Source organism: Lepisosteus oculatus, chromosome 5, assembly GCF_040954835.1.
Source record: "Lepisosteus oculatus isolate fLepOcu1 chromosome 5, fLepOcu1.hap2, whole genome shotgun sequence".
NCBI classification, from domain to species: domain Eukaryota; kingdom Metazoa; phylum Chordata; class Actinopteri; order Semionotiformes; family Lepisosteidae; genus Lepisosteus; species Lepisosteus oculatus.
Window position 1 is genome coordinate 5810033 of NC_090700.1, and position 24271 is coordinate 5834303.

Genomic DNA, 24271 nt, shown 5'->3' on the forward strand with positions numbered 1-24271 from the left:
AATACTTTATTTTTCTTTAATCATATGGAAAAACAGGAGCTCTTTATTTTAACACTACGGGGCCATCTTTCCAGGTGCCCTCCCACAGAGCACAAGGCGGCAGTCAGGAGCCGGATGGCAGCTCTTTCCGAAGCGGCGGCCCTGTAGCTCGGAGCCGCGGGCCTTTCGAACAGCCCTTGTCTAAGTGGGGCCGAGCGGCTGTCTGAAATGCAGGCAGCGGTGATCTTTTTTTCTCCTGCCGCAGTGGAGATATTCTGCTGGGGGGGCAGTGGACGTCAGTCACTCTGGTGCCACACGAAGCTAAGATTCCATCTGTTCCTGGATCCAGTCCCGGAATTCCGTCATGCGGGTGTAGACTCCCGGTCGATGCCAGCGGCCACAGCCTTCTCCCCAGCTCACCACCCCGGCCAGGAACCACTGGCCCGTCAGTGCCTGGCACACCAGGGGACCCCCCGAATCTCCCTGCAATCACAATCGCACATGGGAACGTATATCCACAAACCTCTTCCCAAAAGCTATCCCCCAAAATAGGTGTTCTGACAGGCATTCTAACTGCTCGGAAAGCACTTTATTTAAAATCGTCTCCTCCTATGATGTATGAGGGTGCCAGAGTCCACAGCCCATGTCCTCAGTGTGGACCCTGGGAAATCGGTAACACAGGGGCAGCGTCTACACGGGGTGGAGCACAGATGGGCTCCTTCAGTCCTGGAGCCAATCTGGTTACTGGGCAGGTCTGTTAGGATTCCTGCATCTTCCACACTCGGCAAATGGGGCTCTGGCCACCACGTTCCTCAAGAGCGGGAGAGTCAGAAGGAGATGCACCCCCTCTGGGATATCTCAACGTCTGTTCCGGCAGACAAAGGCTGCAGCAGCTTGAGACCACCCAATCTGTCAAGATATGGGTGCAAGCTGGGGTGTCCCAGTTTCTCCACAATCCACAGTGTCACACACAAGAGTGCTTCATCCCCACAACACTCTCTACATCCCTGGATGACCTGCCAACTGCAACAGGAGCGTGACAGTGATGGCTGGAAGCTCTAGCTAGGTTCTGGCATGGGCGAGGCAAATCGAAAAGGATCTTCAAGCACGTGAGTTGAGGCAGAGGTGCATTTTGGTGACTGTATCTGGGACTGCACCTTCCTTCTTAAGTTAAAACCTGCTCACCCCTTTTGGGGTAGCACGTGGGAAGACCCCAACACACATACTGTATCACTGGTCTCTGCAAAACAGCCCTTGATTGCTATACAAGGAAACACCAGGGTCGGATTAACAGAAATGACCAGGTGACGGATTAATTTATTGATCGCAAGAGCTAAGTGTTCTGTGTATGGTGGAGGGACCAAACCTCCTGGCAGCAGGAGTCAGACCAAAGAGGTCAAAGGAGAGCCTGTGACATGAAGAATGGACAGACAAGGTAAAAAGAGATTCAATATCTTTCAGAGAGAAATTATATGTGAGGTTTGTTTACTGGTACAAGGACTGTTAATGGTCCAGGTAATCAAGGACCAGACTCTATCTTTCTTAGTCTATGAGACTAAGACAGGGCAACCCCGAGTTCAGGAAAGGGAGGCAGTTCAGTGATTAAAAGGAGCACCTGAAGATCTCTTCAATTTGGAATTGAAAGCTTGGAAGTCTTTCAACACTTAAGAAGATGATGATCACAGACATGAAAATCCACAGAGCAGCGGGAGTGATCGTATTCCCACTGAAATTTTCCTTGTCCATTGCCTTTTCCTGGAAGATAGTTATCCTTGACTACAAGGGTTAGTCAATGAATGAATGACACAGTGTGTGTGTGTGTGTGTGTGTGTGTGTGTGTGTGTGTGTGTGTGTGTGATGTGTTATTCTTGACACCACACGTTGTACAACAAACATGGTGTAACATCAGCATTAACAGAACTCAAATACATTTGTGGCTTTTAACCAAAACCACCAGCCTGAAGACAAATGCTGTTTTGATAGTACTTCAGTGCAGTCATGCTCCTAGACCTAAACTTGCTTTGTTTAATCAGTAACAGGTGTGGTGTGCTGATGAAGTGAAGTGCAGTTAAGATTGCCATTAGTAAATAGAGCTCTCAATGCCTGCTAAAGACACAGGGAACATAATAATACATTCATAATGTATACAGGGCCTAGAAACGCTCGACTAAAAGCACAAAAACAAAGTGAGAGGATGAGAGTTAAGAGCCGTAAAAAAGACAAAGCTTAATTCTTTTACATGCGTCACCACTGTAGGCATGGAAACATGACACTGATCCCATTCCTTTTGTGGCAGGAGACCTGATGAATTTGGGATTCTAATCACTGGTAACATCAATCCACTGCCTTTAAGGACAGGCACAAAGCAGCTCATTCAACAGCACAACTGTTTCCTACCTGGCAGGCATCAACTCTCCCAGTCAGGTATCCAGCACACAGCATTCGGGCTGTCAGGGAGTTCCCCAGGTATTTGTTACACACTGTCTGGTTAATGATCTGTACCTCTGCCTTTTGAAGCATTAGGGAAAGCGATCCTACAGAAAGAAAGAAAACTCGTAAAAGTCCCAAACGGCACACACGTTTCCGTTTTCGATGACAGTGGACGCAAAGAAAAAGCATTTATATTCCCATAACTTCACATTGACTTGTTGGCGCTGGTGTTTCTTGACACTTAGCAATGGGGTTGATTCAGTTTTCAGACTGAACTTTCTCACTGACATTGGTCACTAAGCCTGACATGGGCAAGGGGCCAACACAGAGGTGTCTCGGTTAAAGACATCTTCCCTTGACATAACGTCCAACACACTTTCCAGTCCAATGGAGTCACTAGACCCCCCCAGGGGAAAAAAAGTACGAAATTATGGATTATATTCTTAACTTCTTAATAAATGAATGCTTGGTACTTCTTTCCTGCTTTTATGTATTTTCATAACCTAAGTGCACTCTCAAGACAGCACAGTGGTGCAGTGGTCAGCCCTGCTGCCTCACAGCACTGGGGTCCTGGGTCCAATTCCGGACCTGGAGTGCTGTCAGTGTGGAGTTTGCATGTTCTCCCCCAGGTTCACGCGAGTTTCCTCCCACAGTCCACAAACATATCGGTAAGTTAATTGGCTTCTGGTGTGAGTGTCTGCCCTTGTCCAGGGTGTGTCTGCCTTGAGCCCACTGCGAGCCGGGATCGTCTCCCCCGCGAATCTGAAGTGGAAGCAGAGGTTAGAAATCGGATGGGGCGACTCGCCAACGGGAGGCCACCTACCGTCTTCCTCCAGCAAACCCCAGCCAGTGACGAAGCAGCTCTGCCCCACAGAGAACGGGTGGGCTGCGGGGGGCAGGCACACGGCCCGGACGGTCCCGCTGTACTCCAGCGGCGTGGCCAGCTCCAGCAAGGCGAGGTCGTAGTCCAGCGAGGACGCGTCGTACCGGCCGTGAGTTAGGATGCGCTTGACCGCGTGCGTGACAGAGCCCCTGCCCCCCCCCTGCCTGGAGCAAGAGCCCAGGAGCGCCGTCCACAGCCAGGGACTGGAGAACCTGGGGACACAGGACACAGGTAGGCTCAGCACAGGTAGGGGGCGGAGCGGTGGCTCTGTGGCTCAGGACCTGCGCCTGTGACTGGAGGGTTGCCAGTTCAAATCCTGCAGCCGGCAGAGGAATCCTACTCCGTTGGGCCCCTGAGCAAGGCCCTTAACCCTAACTGCTCCAGGGGCGCCGTACAATGGCAGACCCTGCGCTCTGACCCCAAGCTTCTCTCCCTGTCTGTGTGTCTGTGTCTCCATGGAGAAAAGCTGGGGTATGCGAAAAGATGAATTCCTAATGCAAGAAATTGTATAGGGCTAATAAAGAAACATTACATTATCATTACATTACAGAGCATGGTTTTCTACTGAGGACAACTCTCCTCCTGCTCCCCTATTTGTTGTCAGGACACTGCTGGGACCCTGTTAATAAACCGAAATCACTGTCATTGATTGTGACATATGGACGCTTCCTGTCATGTTTTTCGGCGCGGCACACCTGAGGGCAGCGGAGTCCTGGAAGCAGTGGGCGGCGGACAGGAGCCAGCGCCCGCCCACGACCGCCGCCCCGCAGACGTGTCCTCGCCGGTGGAAGTGGAGGCTGGCCTGCCAGGGCCACTCCCCGGGCCGCGCCCCCTGCCCGCCCACCACGCGGCCGCGCAGGCCCGGCCGCACCCCGCAGTCTGCAGGGGAGAGAGGGGGAGAGAGAGCCGCAGGCCCTCAGCGCTCCATCGCGCCCAGCGGCCCTTTCTTTCATTCCCGCATAACCGCACATGCCTGTCTCGCTGCCTTCTGGGAAAAGCTATATTTTGTCTGTGTTTACAGTCCCGAGCAATTAAGACCCAGAGCAGCCAAGGATTAGGTTTTGACTTCCATTACTCGGCTGCACAAAACAGCCATTGTGCGCGGCCCTGTAGAAGCGGGCCTCTGTCAAGTTCGCATGATGAAAACTTCAATATTATGAACGGCGGAGCAGGAAGCTCAATCAGAACACAGTTCCTTTGTCAGATGGGTCAGCCCTTCCCTGGAATAGCTGGCGATGCTTATCAAGAGAGCCTGCTGAGCTCAGCTCCCCTTCAAAACCTGTGCATATGAAGTCTGCTGTAGTCTGTTTTGATACAGAAATTATATTAACGCCATCAAGGCAGGCTTGAAGCTAATAGTAGAAAGCATGACATTCCACAGGTGCTGGGGTGCGTGACGTTTTTGGCCTGAGGGGAGTTTTCAGGGCAAAATCAGTTGATGTAAAAAATAAATCTGCTACAAAATGTATGCCTCTGTCATTAAAAGGTAAAAAGAAAACAGAATATAGACAGTCTGATTCCTAGCACAGAGCGATAGGAATGCATAATGAAGGGCAATTCTAATAAAGCAGGCACATGTGTGACATGAAGACATTTATACTATAACAAGAAAATCTTTAGAGTTGCTTTTACCCTTATTTTATATTTATCAATTACAACATCTCAAGTACTGCTTGCTACAGTTAATAAGTGCTCATTAAATAATATGTATATTACAAAAATATGTCGTTGTCAGGGGAGTTTATTTAAATATGATTGCAATGAATTAAAACTATTCAATGTGCTTGAATCCAATACGCGTTACTGTCAATTAGTTTAACATGGAATTTTCCTTTTCATCTTTCACAAACGTTTTGTTAGAATTGAGCTATTTCTGCATATAGTCATCATCTGCATAAGATTAATGAAGGGTTTGGCTGAATATCTTTGTGTATACTGAAGTTCAAGCCAGCAGTCCAGAGTAATACTGATGCTCACAGTCACTCCTGGAGCACAACACAGCATCACTCTTGTAAAGGTTATAAAGTGGTAAACAAAATGAAACGTTTAGCTTCAAATCAGACAGTTCTGCTGTTAAAACACTGGAAAAGAGGCTACAACTTCACAGCAGGGCATGGATAATCACTCAGAACTACTTGCTGAAAACCTACGCCAGCGAGGATATGTTTTAAACTCTCATCCTGAAGACACAGTACGTCAAATGCTGACAGAGCTATAATGATATCCATTCTTAAGTTCACTGTACGAGTTTAATCATGCTATTGAAGATCCCAGAAACAGGATACTCCTCTGTTAGAAATATCTGTTTAACTGAGCACCCCGTGGAAAGATATCTTTTATATAACTCATGCCGCTAAAGTAGAACACAATTTCTTTTTTCAATTTCTGTGTGTCGTTTTGCGTTAAGTTACAAGGAGGAGCAGGCCATCTGTTCCATAAATGCGATACCTGAAGAACTTGTGCTCAAAGTGGTTTCACATGACTCTGGGAGAAGACAGAGTCCTGTCTCCTCCTCAGGTGTCCCTTCATTTTTCACAGCTGGTTGGACTGTGTCCCCCAGTGACTTACCGCAGCCCACTTCATCGCTGGAATCCAGACAGTCCACGATGTCATCGCAGGTGGCATTGGGTTTGGAGATGCACTGCTTGTTTTTGCACTGGAAGGCGTTAGATGGGCAGGAAATCTCTGGGGGGGGGAGAGACGGAAAGGGAAACTAGTGATGTCATCTCACCTACATTTGTTATCCCCAGATTCACAATAATATCAATCACGCAGAGAAGAACTTACGGGCATCATCCAGGAACTGTGCTGAAGCCACCAATTCACTGGAGTGCCCAAGCTGGGAATGAGACTGTAGCACCACCAGCATGACGTTGCCAGATGAGACAACACTAACCGCCTGCAGGGGGCGATACTGAAACCCCGGGCACAGCCTGTTCGGTACAGCAGAAGGCACAGATATCAGTTTCAGAGGGTTTTCTTTCAGAACCTTTCCAGTTCCCTTTTCCAGTACTCACTATTTCTGTCTTGCTGTCAATCGAAAAAGCGTAATTACATTTAGGTGGTTAATGATCACTGGAATTATCTGAAAAATCAATTACAAAAATCATGAAAAAACAATTCCTTTGGTGATGGAAAACACAACTCTAGGATAATAAGAAATAAGTATTAATAAGATCAAGCCCAGGCTCAGGCTACACTAGAATAAAATAGGCCTCATTAAGCTACAACACCGGTTACTTGTTAACTTATGACATATTACAATGATTGAAAATCATGAAACCTTTGAAAAATCCCTTCTTCAGGATTCAAACAGTTGGTAAACGTAATTCCCACTTGACAAGGCAAAATCCAAGGGGCTGATCTCTGAGTGGGGTATGCTCTATATCAGCTCTATGCTTGCTGTTTGAGTCTAGTGTTAATTTCATCACTGATGATTTTGCTTATGAGCAAAATGACCTGAAGCACAAGGCTTCAGCTCCCCAGAGACTGATCTTCACCTGGTGACCAGCTGCGCTCTCCCTGCTGCTAAGGAGTCATACACTGCAATGAAGTTTGTGCGGCAGTCTCCTTCCATGGTGCAGCTGTGCACGGTGAGTCTGACCAGCTGGCCCAGAGGTGCCCTGAGTTCCCAGAGACAGGGTGCAGAGCCCCTCCATTGGAGTTCAAGACCCCCAGAACCACAGTCTGAAATACAGTGATAATCGCAATGGTGAGAGATCTACCGTTTGCCAACAACACAGGTGCAAGGTTTCCCTTTACAGTCGTGCTCATGACACACTTCTGCATCAGTGTTTAAACCCCGTGTTAACTGACTACAAACGCCTTATGTAAAATCGTTTTCTATCATAACAGCATCCAAGGGGTGTCCATCTTCTGTGATGTTCAAGATAATCAATAGCAAAAGCAACAGAGCTCCAGGCCACTCTCTGCACCACAGCTGCCAAAATGGATCCCAAAGGCATGCAAGACATCCAGAGGCTCACCTTCCAGTGAAGACAGCACGTGTTCCTCAAGACTAGACTCTGGAGACAAAGGAGACAGCAAGTCAAATGTTAATTAAATGAGAAAAATCTCTACATCCTCTCCTTAGTCATACTGTACATACTGTACACACACACTGCGTAAAGACAATATTCTAACAGTGTACTTTTACTACTGTTGTTAACAATAATACAGAATGAATCACCATAAACTGAGACAGATGCTGGATCTAGCAGGTAGTGTTCTAGAGAAGGTGTCAAGAGAAGGGTGTCATGTGACAATATCCCCCTGATGTGATTGGTGACTTGAGCTGCAATCTCTCCCCCTGCTGCGTTCTGTGCACCCTGGCTGTCCATCTCCAGAGTGAGGAGAAAATGGGCAACAATACTGCCTTCACTGCAGAGAGAGAAAGCTTGATTAGTTCTCCTACACTGCACGGTCCACATGCTTCATCTTCACCGTGATGACCAGCCAACGGAAAGAGAATTCTCTACAAAGAATGTGTCCTAGATCAGGGCCTCACCTGAAAGATGTTACATTAGCACAGATGAAATGCCACAGGGGTTCAGGATGAAAGAAGGTATTGTTTATCTTGAAGGGACAAGAACATGAAGAGAACATTTCAGTTTGTTGCAAAGTCAAATGAAAGGGCTAAAAAACAAATATAATTATTAATATTAATATTAATAATAATATTTTCAAAAGAAACAATTATCACTTTTAATGAGTTAAACTACAATTACTTTCATATATGTAACCATTCACATATACTTCAACAGGCTCACAATAGCCTGACATTAAATGCACATATTAGATACTCACCCATTGCTGAAGTGTCTGTGCCAGAAGCCCAAAATCTTGAGATTTTTTATCTGTCAGTGCTAAAGTATAAGTAGCATTGATCAGGCGCAACGAACCACCAAAATACATCCTCTCAGCTGGATGCGCAGCTATGTGAGAAGAAAGAGCAAACTGAGCAAAAGAGATTTCACAAAGGGTGTAGCTCTTACAGCCGTTAGGAAACATTTACCACTCTCACAGGGTAAAAACCCATGGCCTGTAGGTTCATAACAGATAGCAGAACATAAAGGAAGCTCCTCAGTGTTCAAATCAATGAATTGCAGGGCTGCTCTCGGCAGGCCTCAGATGTCCGAAGAGTGCCATGCAATGCTAGACAGAAGCCTGTAGGATTATGATCAACACTAGGACAGGACTGTCTCGACTAGTGTGCAATTGTCCTCATAACGCCTCTACAGTACAACAGGCAGGGGCAGACAGCCTGAACAGACATGGTTCCTTCCCGTTTGCACTCGATAATTCCTCTGCCTCCAGGACTCCTGTTGCCCTACATCAGCTTCTTGCACGGGACACAAAGCTCAGCAGACAGACCTCTGACCTCTGCGGCACCAACAGGTCACTCCACAACCCGGCTCAACTACACTCGCCACCCTTCCGATTTTCAGCCTCCTGTTAAAGCTTCTCTCCTCGCCCAGCAGTGGTCCTGCTCACCTGACCCTCACGCGGACCTGTGAGATTTGTAAACCTGTAGCCTGTTTGTCACTGCGGCGCCAAAAAGACCTAAAGCACTTCAGATGCTACTTCATCTACATCTGGCCTAATTCCTAACTGAAGACAAACCTATTCTCTGTGGCTTTGGCTTATCCCGTATCTTCACTACCTCAGTCGTGCATTTAGCCCATTTCAAACATAAATCCTGCAGCACAAGCTGCTGTAGGTGCTGTACATACGCATAAGGAACCAGGTGACAGCCGCAGTCCCGCAGAACGCCAGCAGAGCAAGACCCGCCGCCAGGCTCACGCACAAGAACAAGGAAGGCTTCTCGGGACCCCGGGGCGAGTCTGTGGCCACTGGGAAAGAGGAAGGGGCCATATTTGCGCCCTGGCTTGTCTTTTTCTCAGCAGCTCCCGGGTACCAAGCCAACACCTGCTGAGCTCCGGGGCCGGAGCGGGGCCACACGGTAGAACAGCTCTGTGGAAACACAGCGGGCAACAGCCTCACCCGCCAGTCACACAACGCGCTGTCAGCGAACAAAAAGCTGGTCTTCTTGCATAATCTTGTAGAATTCTGTTTCCGTAAAGGTCAGTAACGTACTACGGGGGAAAACTGATTGTATTATTATCATCTAATAGAACACGTAATAATAATTTGGAATAGTACTCCTGGGGAATCATTTGTTCTTATTTTTTTTGGGGAGGGGTTTTAAACATTTCGATCACCGAAAACCGACTCAAAGACAAAACCACCTCGGATATCATTATCGCAAGCAGAATGAACGCGGAAGCATTAGTAGCTATTTAGTGGTCAGAAATTTTTATATCTAAGTACAGGTCACGAAAACTTAGATAAATTATTAAGCGTGACATTATATTTTGTTGGCTCAATTACAATACACTTTTAAAAAGGATCACAAAATAAACGCAGCGTATTTCCAGCTGACCGCAAAGTCTGGTGGACGATATTTTAAAGCTTTTTAAATAAAAACCACCGAGTATTTTGAACAATAAGCATTGAATACGCATATGTACACTAACTTACACGCCCAGCGACATCTCCTCCGCTCTTCTGAAATGTGCGACAGAAGTGCCCACAGCCCGATTCAAACCTTTCTTCATCCATCTGGCCCCGCTGCTCAAGACCTTACAGTATTTTTTTAATAAAGAATATGAAACACAGCGCTAAGGGCGTCCTAATATTCTCCGCGTTGCAAAGACAAACTACATCCACTTTTCTCACCGTCTTCAATCTGGCAAAACTTCGCGACATACAGGTGCCGCGGCGCATCGTCGCAGCTCGGCACCTCCCGCCACCTCGTCGGCTAGCAAGGGCGAGGGAGACATCTTTCTGTTGTCTTCGGAACTGAAATTCATAACTTTTTTTTTTTCATCCGGAAGGTCTGAAGCAAATACTCGCTCTCATCTGCGTTATCGGTAACCCTTTCACTAACGCATTTACAGCTGAGCTGCTTTAGAAATTTCAGAAGCCCAGAAGAAGAACTGGAAACACTGCACCTAAACATGTTGCTTGTAGCTACACCCTGCTTCTCACTTTAAAACACATTAATGAGCTATACATTCTTATCAGAGTCCAAAAACATACAAATCGATCTGTAACCTTACTGAAAGCAGTAAAGGATAACATTATTACGTAATTTGATAAATCCTCGGTGAGCTCATAGTTAAGAGATGTGCATTTTTAAATTATACCTCAACAGTGTCTGAAGTCTACAAGAGTTCCCCTTTGACTAATTTCCGAGGCATTTAAAAGTTAACGACCACCCACACACTCCAAAAAACATATTATTACAATAAAAAAAGATCAGGCGTTCTTCAAACACTTTGAAGGAGAAAAAACAGATCGCAACTCTATAGTTAGCAGTTTTTTATTGTCATTAACATACTAAAAAATGATGATTGATGCATAACATTCCTCCTATAAATGCAATATTTATAGGCAGTAAATCTCATTCTGTGAACACAGTGTATCAAGTAAATTAGGACAAACTAGATTCTCTAATTTAAATATTGAGTTTAATGTGCTTCATATCAATATAACCTTGTACAGAGTGCAGTGGTATTACAGGCCAGCAAAGGATTACTAGCAGCAGTAGAAATGCATCAGTTCCAACACATTTCATTAACGTTACTCATCTGAGGAACTTAGAAATCCTTTGCTCGCTTTTCACTTTTAACTTCCCACACTGCAAAAACAAAGGGATATCAGAGGTACGTGCTATCAAATGAAGTACTGCAGAATTCTACAAATGAACTTCAGGATACAACTCTCAAGAAGGCTCGGCTGGCACAGATAAAAGGTCTCTGTGGTCGAAAGGGATGCAGGAGGAAAGATCCACCAATGAGTGTTCTGGGTCACTCGGCAGAAGGGGATCGCACCAAAAACGAGCTCAAGTACAATCAGAGAAATTGCCTGATGCCCGCTCATCAGGTTCGTTTGACTGTCTGGAGGGGGTGGAGTGGCCAATGGCAGAAGAGCTCGCGGACTGGGCCTGTGGCCGTCGGCTCTGCGCAGCCCTGCTGGGTTAACGTAACCCGTCGCTGGCAGAACGCGCGTGGGCATGGCGTTCCTGTCGCCCAGCGCGCCGGGAGTCCAGGACAGCACATGGCCAGCGGAGGAGCGCCGGGGGTTCGTCTGGGGCAGGACGAATAGCCTAGCGGCAGAAATCCACGCAAACGTCAAGACAACAGCTAGACAGAGAACCCTGCTGCTCTCCATTTGGCGGTCGGCGCTTGGCGCTCAGTTGATCACTTTCCGGATCCAGTCGGAAAACTTGACCACTTGCGTGTAGACGCCTGGCCGATTCCGCCGGGCGCATCCTTCGCCCCAGCTGACGATCCCAGCCAGGAACCACTTCCGCCCTTTCTCCAGGCACACCAGGGGCCCGCCAGAGTCTCCCTACGGCACAAACCAGCAGGGTGGCACAAGGTCAGGGCCCAAGAGCCGATTCCCTACAAGGATCTTCTACAAGAACGTGCACTAAACGCATCTTGCGGGATCCGTGTAGAGAAAATTTCCAAACTTTTCAGTGCATCTTGAAGCATGCGCACACGCGCCTGTGCTAGACCCTGCTGGGGGTGCAGACTCCTCTACTGTGTGGGGAGAAGAGGGGCCTGCAGACACGCTCGCCTTCCACAGCCTTTCACACGAGCTGCAAACTCCAGCGGGTCTCGAGAGAGACGCACAGACGCACAGACGCACAGACGCACAGACGCACAGACGCACAGACGCACAGACGCACAGACGCACAGACGCGCCTCTCACTGGAGACACTACAGAGTCACCGCAGGCCATGAAGATCAACCCCACCAATTCCCTGCCTGCCTCAGCGGCACATGGGGAGTAGCCATTATAGTCAGCTAGTGCTGTGACTCAAGCTCAAAAGGCTGACGCGGGCCATAGATAGATCATTTTTTATATAAGTAAGCCTGAAACAAATGGGATAAAATGCCACGACTCATCTGATCTAATTGACTGGCGAGCAGGAAAGCGATTCATCCCGCACTGGGTTCAGGCAAATTTCACCTGGCATGCATCCACCCCTCCGTGCAAGTTTCCAGCACACAGCATCCTGGGAGTCACAGCGTCATCGTACAGCTTGTTGCAGGTGTTGTGGCCAATCAGCTTGACGGTGGCTTCCTGCAATACTGAGGCCAGCTCACCTGGGGCAGGTAAAACCAGCAGATACAGTCAGTGGGATGTTTGACCGAAGTACTGTTCCTGATTTTGGACGTGCTGCTTTGCAATTGCGTTTCAGAAACATTAACTACACTCCTAGTATCTCTTGACTCTCGTGTTGGACCGCTTCACAGAACAAGAAGATCTGGGCAGTATTTGTAGTGTATTTGTAGGGGTATGGGCTTTCATATACGCCATTTAATGGGAGTCAATGGATTTCTGAACCTCAGCAGAATAATCAGTTATTCTGACCTGTCATCATATACATTGCTTTGATGTGAAATTAATGAAAGATGGTTAAGTTACTCCGGCCTGAATTATTTTGATTAAGATCTTTATCGGTAGCTATATAGACAGCCTTTGATTAAAGTAAAGTATGAATTTTGTCATGGGGAGAAGGCTGAAAGACAGGTCTGTGGAACATGTATAGTATCTTTTTAATTAAGAACCAAATGTGATCTGGGGTGACAGATCCCATGAGTTCGATTAGTTGGGCCGAAGGCCAAGACTAAAGAGATGTGTTAGCATAGGAAAGAAATGTTGCCAAAAATACTAGTGTACACCAATAAATGAACCTAATAACAAAGATAACCACAACAGACAAAAAAGAACTCCTGTAAATCAAAGGTTACTGAAAGAAGGAAGCCATCTTACCATCTTCCATGAGGACTCCCCAGCCAGTGACTGAGCAGCTGGTGTCCGAGGTGAAGCTGTGTGTGTTGGCAGGCAGGCAGACCGGCTGCACAAACTCGTTAAAGAAGAGAGGGGCGCTGAGCTCCAGCAGAGCGATGTCGTAGTCCGAAGTGTACTGGTCGTACTGGGAGTGGATGACAATCTGCCGGATGAGCCTGGTCACCACAGAGCTGGTGACGGCATTCATCACCCTCATGCCCATGTAGGCTTTCCAGGAGGCTGGGTCAGAGTACCTGTGCAGAAATGGACACGGGACGCCTGAACCCTGCAACCCTGTGTCCAGCAGACCTGAACCACCAAACACTAACCACTGCAGGCCTGAACCCTGCAACCCTGTGTCCAGCAGACCTGAACCACCAAACACTGACCACTGCAGGCCTGAACCCTGCAACCCTGTGTCCAGCAGACCTGAACCACCAAACACTGACCACTGCAGGCCTGAACCCTGCAACCCTGTGTCCAGCAGACCTGAACCACCAAACACTGACCACTGCAGGCCTGAACCTTGCAACCCTGTGTCCAGCAGACCTGAACCACCAAACACTGACCACTGCAGGCATGAACCCTGCAACCCTGTGTCCAGCAGACCTGAACCCTCAAACACTGACCACAGCAGGCCTGAACCCTGCAACCCTGTGTCCAGCAGTCCTGAACCACCAAACACTGACCGCAGCAGGCCTGAACCCTCAAACACTGACCACAGCAGGCCTGAACCCTTGAACACTGACCACAGTAGACTCAAACCCCTTGAGCCCTGTTCCCAGCAGGCCTGAATCCTTGAACCCTGGCCTACTTCCAAGGGCCCTGGTGCAAGTTTTCTCTTTCATGTTTTGTTTTTCTGTGTGGAGGGATCCTCTGTCAAGGTTGGGACCAGAAGCTGTTACCTCATCCTTTTCTCCCCCCCCCCCCAGCCCAAACATCCACATTTCAGAACCATTTTCTCAAGAACCACCCTGGCAGGATGCTTTGTATTTAGAACAAGAGGATTTTTAGTATGAATCCACATCTTTAACGTGCCTTTAACCTCCTCTATATCTCATCACATTTGTATTACGTTGTAGTCACTAGGTGGCGTTTTGTACACCAGTGTCAAATCCTTGCATGCTTAAATATCTACAAAAATATATTTTTTGTGGTGCGACAGAACGGTGCTGAGCGCAAGCCCCTAACCACACCTCCTCCTTATCCGTAGGTACAGTGGACGCCCGCTGCTTCCTGCGCAAAAACCCCAAAACAACCATGTGACCTGGACACAACCAACCTTCCATCTTCCAGTGGCCCCCCAAGAACATGGAGGTTACTGCAGAGCGTGCAGGGCTCACACCAGCGCTTCGGGAAGCAAGAGCAGTTCGCGCTTGGCGCGAGCTGGAGAAAAGGAAGCGAGGAACACGGCCGGGCCACCTGATAGATTCGGAGTCCTGGAAGCAGTGCGCGGCCGACAGGAGCCAGCGGCTGGAGATGACGGAGGCCCCGCAGACGTGCCCGTAGCGCCCCATCTGCAAGCTGACCTGCCAGGGCCACTCCCCCGTCTGCGCGTCCCCGCCCCCCACGATCTTGCTCTTCTTCCTCGGCCGGGAGCCGCACCCTGCAGGCGGAGGGGAGAGCGGGAGAAGAAGAGGGGGCGGATGAAACGCACATCCGACACCGAAACCCAGCGGCCCGGCGGCTGAGCACGCCTACGCGTGGCACCACGGTGGGGGGGGGGGGGGGGGGGGGGGGCGTCGTCTCTCCTGACCGAGTGCATCCGTTTCCCAGAGGACACCGCCGGGCGGGAGGGAAAGAGCGTCGGGATCGGGCGGGGGCTCACCACAGCCGGCCTCATCCGAGCCGTCGGCGCAGTCCTTCACTCCGTCGCACTCGGGGTTCAGCTTGCTCAGGCACCTCCCGTTCAGACACTTGTAGGAGGACGGGGAGCAGGCTTTGTGAACTGCAGAAACAGCGGGCACAATGGCTCAGGGTTGCCACGGGGGAAGCACAGTTATATTACACTCTGCGTTTCAAGCAGAGCTCCGGGGACGCACATACAGGATCTGGAGAAGACCGTCTTGCCCGGATCATCGGGTATCTCGGTGATGTAATGATGAGCCTTCACGCCTTCACGCCAGCAATTCAGGTCCCCCCCCCCCTCCAGTCAAGACTTCTCCTCCAATCATTTAGACAGATCACTGATGCAATGTCTCAACACATAGGCCTGCTGTGTTTCCGCATACAGGACAACCCAAAGTAAAGAGGCCTGACTTGATCTTTCACTGTCAATCCTTCCATCTGCTGTCCTAAAGCCGTTTACTCCTGGCAAGGCGCACAGCAATCCGGAGCCTGTCCCAGAAGCACGAGGTGCAAAACAGGACTACGCCTTGAATGGGATACCATCCAGGATGGGCAAGGACAGACACACACACAGACACACAGACACACAATTTAAACCAGATCCAGAGCACCCAGAGAAAGCCCACAGGGACAATGGGAGAGCCTTTGAATTCCAGACTAATAGGGGCCAGTCTGAAACTGAACCCAGGACCCACTAGCTGTGAGGCAGCTGTGCTACTCGCCAAGCCTCTGTGCCGCTCTGTTCAGCAGAACGTGGGCTATTTAAATCTCTTACTGCAAATACAATCTCCCTAAACTAATGCTGAATCAGAATTCAATGCTGCAAATCTTAAAAGGTGTATGACATCATTCAATATCCAGATCTCAAAGGCACTCGAATGTCTTTCGTCGAGGAGAGAAGAACGAACAGCCTCACGTGCTCTTGTGCAGTTGATTTCATCGCTGCGATCTTTACAGTCAACGATGCCATCGCAGACTGAAGACTGGGGAATGCAGATCCCATTAGGGCAGTGCAGGAAGCAGTCTCCTGCTGCAGGAAGACAAAAGTCCACTAGATACACATAGGTGAAATATCCAGCATGCTGTGTCATGCATTAAGAGGAGTGCCGTCATACTGAGAGCCCTATGCATTTAGCAACAGCAACAACAACAGCCTGGTGAGATGTTCTTACCGCAGTCCACCTCCTCACTGCTGTCTCCACAGCTGCTCTGTCCACCACAAAGGCTGACATGGGGTCTGCACTGGCCATTCCCACAGTTCACCTCTCCCGGGCCACAGGCTGCTGATGAGGAACCACAGACCACGGCAGTGAACATCAGCTGGAGGTCCGTATGAATAGTCTCTACCAGAGGTCCCCACTAAAAGATGCACAAATAAAACCCACGTGCAGAAGAAACACATCTACTAAAGCTAAAAGGCCCAAACAGCCATTCTAAGGCTGCCAGACTGATTGAAGAATTTATTTGAATTTCTTTTCCATTATGTGTGAATAAATGCTACATTGTAGCAATGCTCTCTGCCAGTCAGATTACAAACAATAAAATTACCAGTACCTGAACAATTATATGCACTAGTACACATTTTTTCCCCCTGGTAACTAACCACATTTCGCCTCGTCGCTGCCATCAGTGCAGTCTTTCACCCCATCGCACAGCTTCTTCAGAGGGACACATCTGCCATTGCTGCACTGGAACTGCTTGGGACAGGCTGGCGAGACACCGGCAAAAGGGAGAGTGCCGTCAGGGAGAACTGAAGGGAAGCCACTCTTAGAGCAAGACCCAGAGGTGAAAGTAGCACAAGATCATTCCTGGCCATTTACAGCAATCCCACAGCCTTCAGTGCTTCAGAAGCAGCCGCTGTTCTCTCAGCTGACCTCATTCCATTGAAACACGCCTTTACACAAAGGGCTGCGGGAGCATGGAACAAGCTATCCAGCCATGGGGTGAAGGCCGATACTTTGGCTTGTTTCAAAATCCGATCTGATCCAAGAAGGAGCTCCTCAGACCCATTAACTACTAGTTACCTAAGGAACTACTGTAGACTTAACAAATAGCCCCCTCTCATTTGAAATCTGTCTTGCGTTCTTATCTCACAACTGAACTGGGTCTCCAGTTTGTGACACTAGTCCAGTTTGTCACTGGATTTAGCTTTCTTTCTAAGTCCAGTTTGTGACACTATTTCCAATGTGAACTTTATAAGGTTTGATTTTTAGTACACCCTGCGCTCCAGGCACCCAGCAGTGAGAACGGGGAGCGAACATGTCCGAGGGTGGCGGCGGTGGTGCGCACTCACGGCTGTCCCGAGAGAACGCTCTGTAGAGGATGAAGAAGCCCCTGCGCGTGATGGACTCGTCCGAGTGGAAGTGCAGGGTGACCGGAGAGGAGTACACTCTCTTCCGGCTGCTGTCCGCCACAGGGGTGCACAACCTGAGGAGGCAGAGGGCATGGGCTCTGCGAGGGAACGCCTGCAGCCTGCGGGCAGGCAGGCGCCCACTGACCGACGCAAGGAGACTAACCTGACTCCATTAATGTCAAGCCAGTCCTTGTCACAGTGGTGCGAGGCGGGGGAGTCCTGAATGTCTAAAACCACAACCGTCACGGACAGTAAGTATCCTCGCGGGGGGGCCTGGAAGGGACAGTGGGGAAACACCAACGGATTTACATTTCACACGAAGCCAGGCTTCATTCTTGGTCCTTAAGCAATATGCCTAATTAGAATCAGACGTCTGGTACATTCATTCAAAATCACAACGATTCTGCTACTGCAGTTATAAAAACTCTTTTTTATGTGCTGGCATAACTTCACTCGTTAAGAAATGATCACCTGAAAGGCTAATCTTTTCCATCTACGTCTTAGTAGAGAGCAGCTATTCTCTCTCTCTCAGCTGGTCTCAGGCTGTACCCACTACCCCCCCGCCCCGTGTGTGCCCCCTGTCATTCCTGTGGCCTGTCAGGAAGGGTGGGGGGTGAATTCAGAGCTCCAGCAAGACCGCCAGCACCTGGGGTAAAGAGTGCACCCGGGTGAAAGGTCCAGAGAGCACAAAATCTAAGAGAATGACCAACAGGAATCCAGCAGGGATGAGGGATGCATTGTCTGACATGCTTTTTTTTTAAAAAAAAAAATGCAGTGAAAGCTCCTGCTCGGCGGGTCCTCACGTTTATAGTCCAGGTGCAGTCCACGTTGGGGGGGTAGTGGCTGGGGTAGTACGGCGATGTCACTGTGCCATTCCACGCGGGGAGGCTCCCACCGCAGCCTACACACAGGAGGAGGGGCAGAAGTCACCTACAGTGCGCCTGCACTCCACACAGAGCTCGTCTGAAGCCGCGAGCCTGCGAGACAACCTCCAAGAGCAAATCTTAAAGAGCTCCACTGTCCGTCACCTGCTTTTCACAGCGAGGGAATCTAGAAGATCCCAGCACGTGTCGAGAACGCCGGATGGTCGCGGCACACGCGTGCTTACACTCTGCACCCTGAACAGGAAGCCCCTCCTCCAGCAGACCACGCCACCCCCGGCCTGTGACGTGCAGCACAACGAGGACCCGACGCAGTGAAACGTTATTTTTTTTCCCTCCTCTGGCTACGAGAGCATTTTGACGAGAGCCACCGCCTGAGCGGTGGAATTCACAAGAACAGCGGGTCACCAAGGGCAGAGCATACCTGCTTTGGGCACTGCCTGGAAGTAGGCCTTGAAAATAGCACTGTCCTTCTGTCTGTTGAAGGAGAAGGTCACCAGCATCACGTTTCCTGAGGAAGTCAGCTTAATGACTGGGGGCGTAATTGTGACGGGCACACCACACCACCTGCAACACGTGACAGAGGAACACCACGCTGCAGCTCTTTCCTTGCCCCTCTTCCCCCCAAACCCCACCAGGAACAACACCCACATACACATTTACAGCTTGCCATTGCCGGCCAACACTCCTCAAGGCAAGAGTTTAATACTTAAACACACTCTGAGTTCCCCGGATGGCACGGGCTGTTGAGTCTACCAGAAAAGGAGCACCAAGCTCCCGGGCCCTTTCATACACAGATTTCAGGAGCACACCTCCGCAGGTCGGTCGGTCGGTCAGCCTTTGTGCGACGGCGAAGGACACGAAGATAAAGAAAAACCCCCAAGAGACAGGAGGAAACCTCTTCGCTTCGGCTCACTGATGCATGGTTGATTGTTCCTCCGGCTCTTACCTTGCAATGATCTTGTTCTGCAGAGGCAGTAAGAAGTCGTAGGCTGAGAGCTTGTGGGCGGCACAGTTCCCTGGCGAGGCGCCGTTCAAGGTGACAATGACCAGGCGGACCACATGGCCGGAGGGGACCCGGAGTCTCCACTGGTAATAGGGCTTCTTGGGACTGGTCAGGGTCAGGGTTCGGTTGTTGCCATATTTGGCATAAAGGTCAAATGACATTGCTTAAAAAAAAACACCAAAAAGCTGGGTATCAATCCAATGCATGTACAAATGAAAAGAGAGCCTACACTGTCCGCATTGTTTCTGCTATTTTTTCAAGAATAAAACATTTATACATGCAACTATACTGTGATTCAAACTAATGATAGTGTCGCTGATAATACGATGAGCACAATACAGCAAATATGAAAAATAAACTTTCATTACCTTGGAATCCCAATTGCCACTTGCTATTTTGTGCAGATCCTGGGTTTTTAATTTTACCAGATTTTTCATCCAGCTCATATTCTTCAGAGTCTAAAGCTGCGAGGAATATACCAAATAAATTGTTTATGCATTGCACTCACAAGATAAATACAGTATTTTAAAAATAAAGGATGTAGCAAAAACAAGTTACCGAACAACTGCAGTGTGTCCAGATTCTTTTGGAAAGAGTACACTTCCTCATTCCTGCCAAAATACACTTTGGATTTCACGACACCGCCTCTCTGCAGGCTGGAGGGTCTCGTATTCTTGATCTGGGGAGCAACTGCAGCAGGAGCGCAGAATTTACTCCAGTAAAACACCCTGAGCCCTTCGTCTCCTTCACTGCCACAAAATAAGCACTATTTTATTACAGCACTCACTGGACAACTACAAAAAAAAAACATTCCTGTTGTTCTTCAATTATGCTCTGACACAGCTGAAGAGAGGCCATCAGTTTTCAACCCTCAATCCTTTTCCGTGTCTTATCTACAGTCTGGACAGTATAGGTGAGCAAATCATGTCATTATTGCAGAATTTTATCGTTTTTGAACTACTGGGCCGTGCAGGTGTTTAGGATCTCTGTTGTTTGCTCAACCAGCAAAGCACGCTTCTGGAGGGGCTTCTACCCCGATATTGATCTAGTTTTTGGAATTTTTACCTGATAAAGAAAAATCATTATGTAAAAGAGTTAAGAAAACAAGTTACAATTGAAGACTTAATACCGGTCTTAATACCTGTTAATTAAGTCAATTCTCACTCTCTCTGCACCACAAAACACTCCTGAATTTAGATCAGGAGATGGTGAAATGCCTAAACCATATCTGTCCTAAGCACTACCTTTCAGTTCAAAGAAGTGAAGCTGAAACTGATCACGGCGCTTGGACTGTCCTTCAGTCTCTAACAATGCAGAAATTAACATCAGAAGTGCCACACCAGCTCAGTCCCCCGCACTAAAGCACATATTCTCCAGATAAGCCTTTCCCAGAGAACAGAACTCTCTTGTGCCATCGCTCTGTGCTCAAGTCTCGAAGGGGCTACGCAGTGGAAGTAACAAAGCTTGATTTCACCAACCAAACCTAAACAAAGTTATAAGAGTTTCCTTTTGTTGGGGGGGATTTATTCAGAATAGCAACCAGTCCCCACACACGTCATTTTAACTTGTTCAGGGAAGAAATAAGTAGTAAAGGAGACATGGGAAAGTAACAATAATGTGAATGAAGGAGGAAATGAACTAAAAGAAATTCCAGCGCTCTAATGCTCTGCAGCACCCAATGAGGAGAAAGAACTGTGTTGTTCACAATCGACTTATAAAGCAATTTGCACTAACTTTGTATTGCATATGTGGAGGTTAATACTGTACATTTTTCATGTATCTCATTTTAACTATTCATCAAAACCTAAGACAGCGTACTTACCTAAATGCAGTAACTCCCGACTTCAGGTAATATTTACCCCAGTCAGAGGATTGATATATCTTTGTAAGCTGGTGAGAATTTCCAAAAGCCAAAGGTTAAAAAAAAGAACATGAACAGCCACTGTTGTTTGCTTAGCAGTACTGTAATAGAAACATAAACCACTCTACAGCTTATTCTGAATTCATCCCGACCTGAAGCAGACATTATATTTTTGCCAGCGCCACAGAATCATAATCAACGACAGTTTCGAATCCCAAGTCAAACAGCTGCTTGACAGCGCAAGATCAATTCTTTCATGATGTTCTGGGTAAGGGCAGGACTAGTGTGACATTCCCTGTAACTTCACTTTCGGACCTAAAAAAATAACCGTGCACGGGGAAGAAAACTAGGATTGCAGTCTGAGCTCAGACAAAAACGCCCTGAAGAGTCACTGCTCTGATTAACAAGAGATGCATTTGAGCTTTGAGGGCAGGTGATGAAACGAGATCTAATTCATCAGATTTGATCAAAAATGTCATCGTTTGGGAAAGTACCTTAAGCATTTCAGGTGATAGCTCAAAACGGATTTCAGAAAAATCAGATATTGGCGAGTCTTTCTCACTATTAGAAGCATATTTCTGGGGGGTATGTTCATGTCCTGCTTCCTGTGAAGCCAGGTGACAGGACAGAGATACACCCACTCCTAGCTCACAGTGCCCATTCCCATCTATTAACCTAATGAGAATCAGAGAGGAGACACGCTAGCACCTCTGCTAGGGGAGCAGTACAGCTGTGTCTCAAGAAGCCCGCGCCAAGGCACAGTGTTTCTATTGAGGAAATGATCTTCCATTAATTTTCCGAACACTGAGCGGAATGAGTTTAAAAGGTCTTGGTTTTAATTCCTTGGTGCTGTTTTGACAAGGGACTTTCTTGTACTCCGTTCTGAAAGCCCTGATCCCTGAGGGCCGTCCTAGTTGCTCAGCCTCAAAGAGAAAGGGGGCAAATACCGGAGAAGCAGGGCTCAGATTACTGCGCGGTCTTTACATTTAAAAGGGCTAAAGAAGGAGCTCTTGCCTTTAACTTAAGTTGTCCCAAAAAAAAAAATAGCCCGAGCTCCATCTAAGCTCGGAGGAGTGTAAAGCCACTTACATAATTCCTAACGTCCTCGGCTTGTAAAAGAAACTGCGGCGACTGCGGGTCTTCTAGCTGGCTTGTGTAGGTCAGGTTAGCGATTTCTACACTCCCCCCCAGGTAGAAGATGACCATGGCTGGTGCTGTGGAGGAGAACAAGTCATCACGTCACTCTTCCTGGTTTCGGGGGTGTGAGGAGGCATGGGGAGGTCACGGGACACATCCAGTGGCGGGGGCGGAGGAGATCGCCACCAGCTCTACCGTGGAAAGGGCAGGGGGCTACACTTACACAGGCAGTAACAAAGTGCAGTCAGGGAGGCAAGCAGGGAGATGACGGGCAAGGCTCCCAGGAACCATCGTCCCCTCGGTCGGAGCGCTCCGGCCCGCGTACACAAGCCCCCTCGCCATCCCAGGCTGACCCGGCGGGTGTCCTGCCTGAGGCATCCCCGCTGGAGTTCCGGGGCACGGCAGCTCTACAAGACAAGAAAAGGCCGTGTCCGAGTCTGCAAAACCCAGCACGCGTTGCCTCACGTACGCCTGAACCCGAGACATTATGCTGCATCGCCGACTATAAACGTAACGACCAAGAGCCCCGCTGATATTCTGGTTTTGACGCAAGGAATTGTCCCTCGCCTCTCCACTGTTCACTGTGAGTGAAGTAATTAAATTGCTAACTGCAAAATGATTTACGAAGCCAATAGGAATCGCTCAGGTGTGAAGAAGTCTCCATGCAAAGCGCTCCCACTTCTTCCAGACCAAACAAGTTACTTACGATGAAGGTACCGCTAAAACAAATCTTTTCCAGGTTCCAGGAGAAGAGATCGAATTTCACACAGCCGCTGACATACTTGTCAAAAAGCCGCAGCTTGAGTGAGCCGGCTCCATAAGCGAGCTTTTGTTGTCGTAAAAGATCGATAATTTGAATTCCCCCCCCAATACAATTTGAAATCGATTAAGAACATCTTTCTTTACAGCACATATCCGAAACGTAACCATTAAACTAAAAAAAAAGCCATACCTTATTTAAATCTTCTAACATGACGTTGTTACCAGAGACCTATAAACTCATATGAGTAGCTAATCTTCAAAATATTTGAAATGAACATGAAGTGCTGAAATGTTTACGAATTACCTCGCCTGCGTTCCAAAACTGCAGTATATGTTTTTGCTACTAAACGCAGTCTCACCTGTACAGGTACGCTGGCGGTACAGCAGTGCCGACATCCCGAGACACTGTAAATCTCACAAGCTCTGTCTTTAAGAAGCGTTGTCATGGCACTTATTTCGTTTGGCTGCCCTGCAAGGAAATGCCGCAAGGCCTCGGAAGAAAAACACCTGTAGCAAATCCTGAGACGCTTCTTTTGCGAGGACAGAGAAATCCGACCTGTTTCGGACAGCAACAGCGAGTACCATTCCGACTTTAAAGAAGTCAGAGGGAGGCCCAGCATGCACTGCGAAAAGCTTCTGCAGGACTTCAGAGGAGAGGCTACAGTACTCGCTGCCAGCGACAAAGCGAATTAGGGGCAAAATATCAGCAAGCCTAATGAAAGCCAGCGTAAAAGCAACAAGCAGTATGCAATTTATCTGAGGCAAGTTGACTACATTCCAGTAAACGGTACATAAAAACAGCCCTTGTAAACTCTTCTCACGTGAGCGCACACAGTAATTACATTGGCACAGACTACTCTGGGATATACGTCCTTTTTCATGTTATTTTAGATAAAAAAAGAAAAGTTGCATTTTAATTCAGGCTCTGAAATGCCAGTAAACAAATGCATTTTCCAATGGTACAGTAATATACCTTTTAAGCTCAACAATATCGGCTATACAGTATATACTTATACCTTGGTATGATGGATATGCCCTTAATTTGCTCAAATTTATTGCAGTATTTTTTTTAAAAAAATGTAATTTTGTATAACTGAGGATACACAGCTTTAAACAGAGTTTTATGTGGCACTGGTGGAAATGTATAATTCTTTGATGGCCACTGTGTAACCCTACACCGGTCATGATGAGTGTATACAATGTTACGTATCCACCACCTGGGCAGACTGTCCGAAATGGGGATTTGTATTCTACTGCTGCTGTT

At 48.1% G+C, this 24271-nt stretch overlaps 1 protein-coding gene across 1 annotated transcript; it reads right to left on the reverse strand.

Moving 5' to 3' along the window:
* Positions 1-23645, reverse strand: LOC102685848 (transmembrane serine protease 7). The gene is made up of 34 exons (XM_069190799.1): positions 23367-23645; positions 22469-22652; positions 22198-22322; positions 21070-21137; positions 19806-19996; positions 19616-19711; positions 19191-19410; positions 18666-18808; positions 18164-18261; positions 17524-17633; positions 17301-17434; positions 16611-16715; positions 16180-16290; positions 15924-16037; positions 14988-15107; positions 14582-14765; positions 13142-13413; positions 12335-12471; positions 11550-11707; positions 11222-11462; positions 10031-10112; positions 9833-9933; positions 9025-9265; positions 8099-8226; positions 7800-7867; positions 7482-7672; positions 7279-7317; positions 6793-6979; positions 6080-6225; positions 5861-5977; positions 3988-4171; positions 3233-3504; positions 2377-2513; positions 1-462 (listed from the first exon to the last, which is right to left on the reverse strand). The coding sequence occupies exons 1-34, from the start codon at positions 23625-23627 to the stop codon at positions 301-303; spliced, it is 5127 nt and encodes a 1708-aa protein (XP_069046900.1). The 5' UTR covers positions 23628-23645; the 3' UTR covers positions 1-300.
* Positions 23646-24271: the final 626 nt, after the last annotated feature.

Excerpts from the sequence above, each read along its gene's own strand:
- LOC102685848 (XM_069190799.1), bottom strand. The coding sequence starts at position 23,627 with ATGCTGGGCCTCCCTCTGACTTCTTTAAAGTCGGAATGGTACTCGCTG. Across the intron at positions 17,634-18,163 it reads ACTGCACCTGGACTATAAAC|GCCCCCCCGCGAGGATACTT; the intron begins GTGAGGACCCGC and ends TGTCCCTTCCAG. Across the intron at positions 9,266-9,832 it reads GAGGAGATGTCGCTGGGCGT|AGCTGTTCTACCGTGTGGCC; the intron begins GTAAGTTAGTGT and ends GTGTTTCCACAG.